The sequence below is a fragment of the Ruditapes philippinarum genome, unplaced genomic scaffold (genome assembly GCF_026571515.1).
Source record: "Ruditapes philippinarum isolate M1 unplaced genomic scaffold, ASM2657151v2 ctg11163_1_1_1_1, whole genome shotgun sequence".
NCBI lineage: Eukaryota > Metazoa > Mollusca > Bivalvia > Venerida > Veneridae > Ruditapes > Ruditapes philippinarum.
Window position 1 is genome coordinate 18,635 of NW_026867214.1, and position 11,818 is coordinate 30,452.

Here is an 11,818-nt window from a genome sequence, read left to right on the forward strand (position 1 = left end):
ATGTTCACCATCATGAAACGTTGTGTTGCGCACATGAAACAGGTTACAAGATTAAAAATCAAGGTAACGCTTTGGGAGGAGGGAACAAGTACTTATACATAGGGAGAATTCTACATTCACTGTGGGACTGCTATATATATCAATAGGCACAGTGATGGGTGCATAATTTATGTCCTTTGGTCAAGATCAAAGTTGACCAAAGAAAAAATGTGAAATTATGGTTGTGTTCATGAATTATGGGATTTAACAGTTATGTAACTTTTATGAGACTGGACATTTGTGATGGGCGTATCTTTGACGAATTGGCACGCTTGACATTATTAAACACAGTTATAACTTCTTTACCTTCAAGCAAATTACACAATCAAAGACAGAAAATTAAACATTTAAGTATTTAAGCAATGATCAAGGGAAAGCAGAGTCCATTAAACATATTTATTTTAATGTAAATATACATTGTATGTTGTACACCAATATTAAAGACGTGAATTAAAGTTATTTCAGTCTGACTAAAATGTATTCAAGAAGCCAAAAGAGAACAGGACACGACTTCCCGTTTTCAGGCCGGTGCTTTCTGGGTGTTCGCTGGTGTGATTGGATTATGTCAGGGCCGCGTTCTGAAAACGTCGCCTTACCTTGTTGATCTTTGTCCTCATTTTCAACACTGCAATATATCAATTTGGTCAACTTAACTGTTCATAAAAGGATACTTAATATTGCTTTATTCTAAACTCTGCAAAGCTTTTTAAGCGTGTGTAAATAGTTGATAAATACCTGATTACAGAATTGACAAAGATATGATTATAAATAATAAGGGGATAAAAACATAACTTTCATGGTAGTATTGAATTGAACTTGGTGCAAAATAAGCATAGCCCTGCATATATCAAATAATATTTACAAGTTGCTATAAGTTTTACTTCATGTATCAACATTAGACTTCATGTTTCAAGAACAATTGGATGTCTCTAAAAACTACCCAGTTCTTTGCTGCCTTAGTTGCATAAATTCTTAAACAGTTGATATTATCAGGAATAGTTGTTCCAGTTGCCTTTGTGTCAATGTCTCCATCTACAAGATCAGCAAGTTTTTTAAACTTATTTCCACATGACGTGTTATTAGTCAACACTCCAAAATCTCTAGACTCTGAATACACTAAGACTGATGAACGGAAAGAATCCTTTCTCGTTTCTAACACACCTGTCATTATTATTATTCTAGAAAAATTATAGGGCTTTTCAAATAAAAGTGTAAAATGATCTCTTTTCTTCGGTGTTTTTGCCCAAAAGAACGTAGTATTGTCACTGTCATAAGCATGTTGAGGTAAATTGTCTTCATACGCTTCCATGGAAGTGTTTACAGTGGCAGGTGGATTATCGCCCTTAGGTAAATCTATTAACAAATCAATTCCAATATTGTCTTTAAACTTATTGTCAATAGAAGGCATTAATTTGTTCTTTAAGGATGAAAATCTTCCTATATGCTGAAAAAGACTATAATTTGAATGGATAGGTTTTTTCTGTCCCTTTTCAACTCTCATTGAACCAAGTAATAGATCGCATGGAGCTAGATCATAATTCTTCAAGAGAAAACTCGATAGGAACTTTAAATCTGTAGACTTGAACAACTTCCCGATAAATCCTAGTCGAGAAAATTCTAACAAAAACCAGTCCTTTTGTAACGCTGAAATAAAATCTCGGATTTCCTGAATAAAATCTGTTGCGACTACAACATCATCCTCCAATTGAATATAGTAATCCGATAAATTCCTACTGTAGAGCATTAAAAATGCAAAATCAATGTTCTGTTTTGCCCGCCATTTTAATCTCGTCTGCGAATCATTAAAGGTCTTCCGTACATTATTTAAATCCGGATATATACAATCAGACGTTTGGATGACATGAATTGTTCCGATATCACAAAACGCTTTATAGCGGCTGTAAACTTGAGCAGATACTTGATTGTTGTAAGTCTTATTTGTATCTGAAACCATTACAACAATAGTAATTTGGTGGTGTTCAGCCTCAGGCATCTTTTCGAATATTGAGTCAAGAGTGTCAAACAAATATATTCTCTCCGTGTTTGGTCGATGAACAGATGGTATTGCAATCGTCAAATATCCTGAAACATATGGAAAAGAAACTACAAAATTATTTAATGTATTTACAGCGGTTCGACGATTTTTTGATATAAGTAATTAGAAAGAGTATCGAAACACAAGGCTATCTGATTTGTACGAGGGGGCGTATTCCCCGAGTATTAATAAGATTGCCGAGTGTTTTGATGTTCTTGCTAATTTGTATCATAGTCAAACATAAAAACACGTTCCCTGTTGTCACAATATGAAACCCCAGAAAAAGTAACCAATGAAGAAGTCTGGATATGATAATTCTATCGCTTTCCTTTCCCTGCCGTTACAATAAGTAAACCCCAGCAAAAATCAGCCAATCAATGGACATGCTCTGGAGTGCGGGTAACTAATACATGCACTCCAGTTAACGCACTACATGCATGTATATATATACGGTTTAACTCTGATACATTCTTAACAGAAGGATACAAGTAAATATGTTATCAAGTTGCACGGCCGGGCTTGTGATACGAAATATGTCTTTAACGTTTAAGTGCATTTTGGAGATTGATGTAGGTCATTACTGACTTTTAGTCCTTAGTTGAATTGCTGCTGTTATTCACGCACACGCAACTTATCTACATGCATGTATTATTTTAGAATTACTTGATTCCAGTATTCACTACTGTGAGAAATAGTGCTGCTTACACAGTTTTTAAAGTCAAAGTTGAAGGTCAATGTGGTGGTCAAACTATGAGGTCAGAGGATAATACATTGAGAAATTTTCATACATCTACATGCATTGAGGATGATATTACTTGACTTGTTTCTATATTGTGAAGCATAGAGAGATTCGCAAAATTAAAAGCCATGTTGTCAAGGTCACATACAGAGGTCTATCTTCTGATAAAAAGGACATACTTTTCAATCATGATAAATTGAGGAATTTAAATGTAAATATTAATTGTGAGACTTAGCATTTGTAACGGGCGTGTTTTGTTGTGGCACTATTGTTGCTTGCACGTTAGCGTATCTAAATTATATCACAAATTCAAAACCCTGACTTGTACCTTAACGTCCAAGATTACTTACCTGGATATTTGTGGAATATACATTTAGCATTACAATGGTAATTTATAGTTCTCTTGTCCAAGAAACTTTAATAAATGTCTTTTAGTTAATTGCCTTCTTTACGAGTTTCGTTATTGAAAGTTTAAAATTAACAACAAAGCCCCTCGCCAGTGCTGCCTCGCCTATTGCTATCTCCAGGTTTTGTTTGGTGCACTGCTGGACACCTTTCCGATGGTCCTGTATTGCGTTGGTTTGGATGAGAATGCGTTCATGGAATGCTGCCCTTCTTTATTGACCTTTGTTTTCATATTTTTGAAAGGTCATTTTTCGAAACAATCTTACTAACAAACTTTGTGCAATTGAAAATTACCTACATGTATCCATACTTTACAAAACTAGGTATTGCAACATTAAAAATATTTCATGATAAAAGTTTTACCTTTCTTTTGTCTTGGCTTTCCGTATATCAGTGGCTGGTGAGGGGGTTTAAAGAACATATCAGGGAAGAATCTCAGTGGTGGTATATTCTCACGTGGGTCTACTTCTAATTCATTTGATCCTGCTGAAATCGGTTCCCTTTTGTCCTTTAAAGTAAAAAGACATCTGTTATCAGCAATACATGACATATTTCATGTGATGTGATGCACATTGAAGGTTTCATGATAAATGCTGTATGTACACATCTGCGATAGTTTTACATTCAAAATTTCATGACTTTTATATCTAAATGTGAAATTTTGCTTGAACCGGTACTCGGGGGCATTGACTGCAGCTTTCATTTACCAATATAGGTTCAAACAAACCGACCTTGCAAAAATTTCATTTTTTAATAATAATAATTATTATATATATTTTAACTAATGAACTGGAAATGTATCTTTTCACACATGAACTGTAAAGTTATCTGATTAAGTGAAACTCATTTCATTTTAACTCACTGGCTATCACGATATGGTGTAAATATTTGATATTATGGAAACTGTCATTTAGTAAGTATTTTAGTTTGGTATCTTTTGTAGCCGCAATTAGAAAACACAGTTCAGTCGCAATTTGAAAACATTTTTATAAGGAAGTATTTTTAGTTTGTTATCTTTCCTAGCCGCGATTTGAAAACGTCTTTATTAGTAAGTATTTTTAGTTTGTTATCTTTCCTAGCCGCGATTTGAAAACATCTTTATTAGTAAGTATTTTTAGTTTGTTATCTTTCCTAGCCGCGATTTGAAAACGTCTTTATTAGTAAGTATTTTTAGTTTGTTATCTTTCCTAGTCGCGATTTGAAAACGTCTTTATTCGTAAGTATTTTTAGTTTGTTATCTTTCCTAGCCGCGATTTGAAAACGTCTTTATTCGTAAGTATTTTTAGTTTGTTATCTTTCCTAGCCGCGATTTGAAAACATCTTTATTCGTAAGTATTTTTAGTTTGTTATCTTTCCTAGCCTCCATTGGAAAACATCTTTAAATTCGTAAGTATTTTTAGTTTGTTATCTTTCCTAGCCGCCAGCCATTGGAAAACATCTTTAAATTCGTAAGTATTTTTAGTTTGTTATCTTTCCTAGCCGCGATTGAAAACATCTTTAAATTCGTAAGTATTTTTAAGTTTGTTATCTTTCCTAGCCGCGATTGGAAAACATCTTTAAATTCGTAAGTATTTTTAGTTTGTTATCTTTCCTAGCCGTGATTGGAAAACATCTTTAAATTCGTAAGTATTTTTAGTTTGTTATCTTTCCTAGCCGCGATTGGAAAACATCTTTAAATTCGTAAGTATTTTTAGTTTGTTATCTTTCCTAGCCGCGATTGGAAAACATCTTTAAATTCGTAAGTATTTTTAGTTTGTTATCTTTCCTAGCCGCGATTGGAAAACATCTTTATTTGTAAGTATTTTTAGTTTGTTATCTTTCCTAGCCGTGATTGGAAAACATCTTTAAATTCGTAAGTATTTTTAGTTTGTTATCTTTCCTAGCCGTGATTGGAAAACATCTTTATTTGTAAGTATTTTTAGTTTGTTATCTTTCCTAGCCGCGATTTGAAAACATCTTTATTAGTAAGTACTTTAGTTTGTCATCTTTCCTAGCCGCATTTTGAAAACATCTTCATTAGTAGGTATTTTTAGTTTGTTATCTTTCCTAGTCGCGATTTGAAAACATCTTTATAAGTAAGTACTTTAGTTTGTTATCTTTCCTAGCCGCGATTTGAAAACATCTTTATAAGTAAGTACTTTAGTTTGTTATCTTTACTTTTAGTATGTATTTTAGTTTGTTATCTTTCCTAGCCACGATTTGAAAACATCTTTAAATTCGTAAGTTTTTTTAGTTTGTTATTTTTCCTAGCCGCGATTGGAAAACATCTTTAAATTCGTAAGTATTTTTAGTTTGTTATTTTTCCTAGCCGCGATTGGAAAACATCTTTAAATTCGTAAGTATTTTTAGTTTGTTATCTTTCCTAGCCGTGATTGGAAAACATCTTTATTTGTAAGTATTTTTAGTTTGTTATCTTTCCTAGCCGTGATTGGAAAACATCTTTATTTGTAAGTATTTTTAGTTTGTTATCTTTCCTAGCCGTGATTGGAAAACATCTTTATTTGTAAGTATTTTTAGTTTGTTATCTTTTCTTTTCTCACTCATGCTATCGGCTAGGATGATGCCAATCTATTCTGATATAAAATATGATATCAATAATATTTTATAAGTGGTATCGTAATAAAAAGTTTATTTTCTACTCGTGCTTTTGGCCGGAATATTGCCAACTTTTGTTTTGAAAAATACATAGTGGGACATGTAGATTTTGTAATATCATGCATATTTCAGTAACATTTATATGCACTGCATGTACGTAATTGTTTATGTTTCATATACATAGAATTGACACATTTACATTTGAAACAAGGCTTGTAAACAATGAAAGAAATGTTAGGTTTATTGTTAAACAACATCAAGTCGGCGTTGGTTTTACGTCTATATTATCTAGTGCAACAAGCGCACATCCTTTGATTGGACAATGTTATACAGGAAAGCTTAATTACCGCCATTATTCTTTGTTGTATATAATACTCTTTTCAGTTATAAAATATGAATTAGTTAAAATAGAATAAATGAAACAATTCTAAAATCGATGCTAATTTTTGAAACACCAGGACAATCCAATACATTTTCGTTTTTCAATCGAAAACATGGGTTAATATAAAATTTAAACCACTATTGATTAGGACAACAGACTTTATTTTTTAGCTTGTTGCGTATATAATAAAAAATCCATGCCATGGATATATATGTATATTGTATGTTGTTCCACAGGTATATGGGTATAAAGTGCAAAATCAAATAGTTAAAACGGAAACTCGAATGTCAACGAGTATGTTAATATTGATGTAAATGTTGTAAGGGTTTTTTGACTGAGACTGTTCACTGTAGTGATAAACGAAAGATATCAACATAGCCCCTAGCACCGTCTTAAGCAGAATTTAACATTTAAATATATAATTAAATGGTTCTTTATAGAATGAAGTAACATTCGCAGATGTCATTATGGAATTTATCACGTGACACTTTTAAAGTCAGAAACTGGTATCCGATCTGTCAGATTAGCTTCCCGATTTAGGTTGAGATGACATTAAAAGATTTAAAATGTATCGTGCATACATAAAGACCCATCGGTATTAAAAGCTTTAAAATGTATCGTGCAAACATAAAGACCCATCGGTATTAAAAGCTTTAAAATGTATCGTGCACAGATAAAGACCCATCGGTATTAAAAGCTTTAAAATGTATCGTGCAAACAGAAAGACCCGTCGATAGTCAAAGCCTTTAAAATGTATCGTGCAAACATAAAGACCCATCGGTATTAAAAGCTTTAAAATGTATCGTGCAAACATAAAGACCCATTGGTATTAAAAGCTTTAAAATGTATCATGCACAGATAAAGACCCATCGGTATTAAAAGCTTTAAAATGTATCGTGCATACATAAAGACCCATCGGTATTAAAAGCTTTAAAATGTATCGTGCAAACATAAAGACCCATCGGTATTAAAAGCTTTAAAATGTATCGTGCATACATAAAGACCCATCGGTATTATTTAAAAGCTTTAAAATGTATCGTGCAAACAGAAAGACCCGTCGATAGTCAAAGCCTTTAAAATGTATCGTGCATACATAAAGACCCGTCGATAGTCAAAGCCTTTGAAATGCATCGTGCATACATAAAGACCCGTCGATAGTCAAAGCCTTTAAAATGCATCGTGCATACATAAAGACCCATCGGTATTAAAAGCTATGAAATTATCGTGCAAACATAAAGACCCATCGGTATTAAAAGCTTTAAAATGTATCGTGCATACATAAAGACCCATCGATATTAAAAGCTTTAAAATGTATCGTGCAAATATAAAGACCCATCGGTATTAAAAGCTTTAAAATGTATCGTGCAAACATAAAGACCCATCGGTATTAAAAGCTTTAAAATGTATCGTGCACATATAAAGACCCATCGGTATTAAAAGCTATGAAGTTCTCGTGCAAACTTAAAATCCGTCGATAGTCAAAGCCTTTAAAATGTATCGTGCACATATAAAGACCCATCGGTATTAAAAGTTATGAAGTTATCGTGCAATCTTAAAAATCCGTTGATATTCAAAGCCTTTATAATATATCGTGCACATATAAAATCTGTCGATATTAAAAACTTTTAAATGTTTTGTACACTAATAAAACTTCGTCTATATAAAAAAAGATATTAAAAAAAGTTTTCGGGAGTTTTCATAAAGACATATAGGCAAAACTAAATACATGTATGTTCAATAGAATTTTAACCTTGTGTGAATTTCCGTAATGGGCTTGTCCAGATTCAAATTTAGATCAGTCCATTAGTATTTTAGGGAGTTTAATATCAGAACTACTAGCAATATAAGGAATCACTCTTTGCACTGGTGGCAATTAAAGGTCTATTTCTATTGCCACTTACACACCTTTTGTTACACATATAGTCTCTGCCGGTGTGACGTTAAAAGAAACGTACTAAAGGCAAAAAAAAAAACACAAAAAAACAACAAATAGTAAATAGATTTGTACCTAGTACTATATGCTTAATTTTGGCTGATAAAAAGATGCACGCGTAGACATAAATGCATTTCATTAAATTATGAAGGGCTCTTGTTGCGTACTTTACTCAACTGAACGACTCTCTTTATGTATTTAAATGACGGCCTATAAAACTATAAAATAATAAATTGTAAATATCGTAAAGATACATGTCGTTAAAATGCCCTTGATAAACCATGCATCATATGGTTAATATTCAGGTCTTAATATAGTATTATACCTTTGTTTAACATTTTGATTGGTAACCAAAAACAACAGGGGACCAGATTTTCGTTAAAATAAAACAAACCTTATCTTCCGGTTTCATAGCTAAAAGTCTTGTCAGATCTGCTCGATTTTTTTCCGCTGAAAAAAAAATCATTGGAAAATACTTTATTAACTCGAGATTGTTCAGAACAGGTCAATATCTTTATTTTAAAGAAAATGTACGGTAACCATTCAAAGAGTTGTCGTTCCTTACCACATAATTGCGATAATCAAAGAGACAGCTGTAAATTGATAAAAAAATGACTTTGAAGTTACTTTAAACATATTTTTGATAGGTTATGCCGAAAGTTTAAAGCTTATTTGAATCCGCTTCCTGGAGCTGTTTACATATAAAAAATGAAATAAAATATTAAATGATAATACAAAACACAATAAACTTTTTATTTATACCGTATATTATCAGTTATATACAAGTTGCTGAATGAATTTGCAGGATATTACATATAAATATAGCATAAGTTGGATAGATATGGTTGTAAAGCTTTAGAAACTGTAACAGCAAGCAGAGCCGTCCGGTTAGCTCAATAGGAAGAGCGTTGGTGTGTAAATCGGGCGACCCGGGTTCGATTCCCGGACAGCGCAGGTCACTTTCGTTGTGACTGATCATGAAATCCTTTCCACGGTAATTCGCACTGAACCTCTGCTGTTGTATGCACAGACATTTCAGTTCTTTGCGAAAGCGAAGACAACTAGTACTGGTAAACTGCTTAACAGCCTGCTCAGGAATGATGCGGTGGATGAACTGTGCTCTTGTAAATACAAGTGGCTAATTGTCACGTTTGCTTTTCTAAAAAGCGCGGGGAAAGGGCGCACGTAGATATTAAAAAGTAATTCAAGAGCGGTGTGTATTTAAATTGTATCATAGTTCAGGGACCTTTCTGTTGAATAAATCGTATACATAATTATACATACACAGTGCGTTATCTAGAGTGCAGGTATTAGTTACCCGCACTCCAGAGCATGTCCATTGATTGGCTCATTTTTGCTGGGTTTACTTATTGTGACGGCAGAGCAAGGGAAAGCGACAGAAATATCATATTCAGATGCTCGTTCATTGGTTCCTTTTTTTTTCTGGACAACAGGGAACGTGTTTTTATGTTTGACTGTGATACAAAGAGAAAGAACATCAAAACTTTGCCCCCTCGTACATATCAGATAGCCTCGTGTTTCGATGCTCTTTCTATTACCTATTTATAGTGTAAGTAATAGAAAGAGCATCGAAACACGAGGCTATCTGATTTGTACGAGGGGGGGCGTATCCCCCGAGTATAAATCAGATTGCCAAGTGTTTTGATGTTCTTTCTATTTTGTATCATAGTCAAACATAAAAACACGTTCCTTGTTGTCACAATATGAAACCGCGGGAAAAAGTAACCAGTGAACGAGCATCTGAATATGATATTTCTGTCGCTTTCCCTCTCTCTTCAGTCACAATAAGTAAACCCCAGCAAAAAATGAACCAATCAATGGGCATCCTCTGGAGTATACGATTTAACTCTAACACATTTTCAACAAAAAGGTCCCCAAACTATGATTCAATGACATTTGAATCGAGGAAAATTACAAAAAAGAACAAACGAAATAATACATGTTATGCAATATATCGTCTATGATGTAGAAATGCATTGTTATTTCAACTTATTGTGTGCGTGCTTCGGTTCTTCACTGCATATAGGCAAACAGCATAGTATGCAAAGTGTTAAGCTAATCTGAATTCGAGAAAATTTATTTGAATTTTTATAAAAGTGTATTATACTGATATGTATTTTTTAGCTGGTGAATATGACGAAATCAATTTTGTACAACGTGAAGATGTCTCTGCCTAAACCAATCAGAGAAAGGCATTCCAAAGCTATTTATAGATTATATAATAAAGAATTGTAGTCACGTCATACTTACTTTTATACGTATGAAGATATGTGAGTTGGACCATAAGAATAAATAAGGTTGCAAAAAACACAAGTTTGCCCGTAATGTTAATATATCTTTTTCCACATTGTTTCAATACCATTCTGAAAATATAATATATGCTACTTAACTGTTTTAAAACCATAAAGAAAGTGATGGTTTTATCTCGTAGTTTAAAAGCCATACTGAAAATTCAAAATTTCAATATGTTTTTGTTTTGTCACATAGCAAAAAAATTATTATAATAACTCAATGAATAACCCGAAACGTTCTTTATTTACTTTTTTCATTAAAAACTCATTATGCCTCAGCTAATATTGTTTTTATTTCATAAAGACTTGAAATGTTTGATATCTTGTTACACTTTTCCAAGAAATGCTCAATTGCCATATTTAGATAAACTATATTTACTTCTTTTGCAGTGTTGGCTATTGGTATAATTATAGTGGTGGAAGTCAAAATACTACATGTACTTTGTTTAAGAATTTGTTATCTTTAAGAAAAAAAATCTTTAAGACACATAACCGCACATTTAGCGCTACTTATTCCGCTGTTAAAAAATAATCATCTTACATGCTCTAAATCTATTATTAAAACATTATTAAACTTTTGTTTGACTTTTCTAAAGAATCTAACAAATATGGATTTCTGAGGCAAAATGTGCCTTCAAGTAATTGAACGGTACATGATACACAAATATAATATATTTGTCGATTTACAATGAAAAAAAATACTATCAAAATGTTGCTATAATTCCTACACAAATGTGTCTTTTATAAAGCTTATGCGAATATTCATATTGTGTTATCACGATATGATCTACTTTTGAGAGTTTAGGAAGAGTAACTATTGTTACAAAAATCAATTTACAGAGGCTATCCCTTGATAGTTTTGTGGAACTAATACGGTTGATATAAATCAGTGTATTTCTGATTTTCACGTAATGCAATTTTGTATTTAATGCTGTCTACATTTATAATTGCATATGGTAATGAATAAGCGAATGTGATTATATATGTATGGTGGCTTATTTGGGTCAGACGAAAACATGAAAATACGACAAAGTAAACATTTTGTCTTATTTTCGTCTTTTCGTCTGGCGCTCGCAGAGCGATAATACGACAAAGTAGTCACATTTTCGTAATTTCATGTTTTTACCTTGGCGCTCCGCGAAGCAAAGATACGACATGGAACAAATCAGCCACCATACATATGTGCATATATAGTTTGCTACAATGATATGATATGTACACATTTGTTATTTTTAAGGCTTGTTTCTTTTACATTTAATTAACGTACAATTTTTCTCTTTTGCAAAACAAAAGCTACACAGTATTCTCATTTTGTCTAATGCGCGAATTATATGCATTAGCATTTGTTTCAATACGGCATAAAATCAGACCCCTTTAA

At 32.6% G+C, this 11,818-nt stretch overlaps 1 protein-coding gene across 1 annotated transcript; it reads right to left on the reverse strand.

The window, feature by feature from the left end:
* Positions 1 to 421: 421 nt before the first annotated feature.
* Positions 422 to 10,512, reverse strand: LOC132735318 (alpha-1,3-mannosyl-glycoprotein 4-beta-N-acetylglucosaminyltransferase C-like; the record flags this gene model as incomplete). The annotated part of the gene is given in 4 exon segments (XM_060722260.1): positions 422 to 2,121; positions 3,582 to 3,726; positions 8,523 to 8,578; positions 10,400 to 10,512. Coding segments are annotated over 4 exon segments (1,500 nt in total). The 3' UTR covers positions 422 to 934.
* Between the last annotated feature and the right edge of the window lie 1,306 nt (positions 10,513 to 11,818).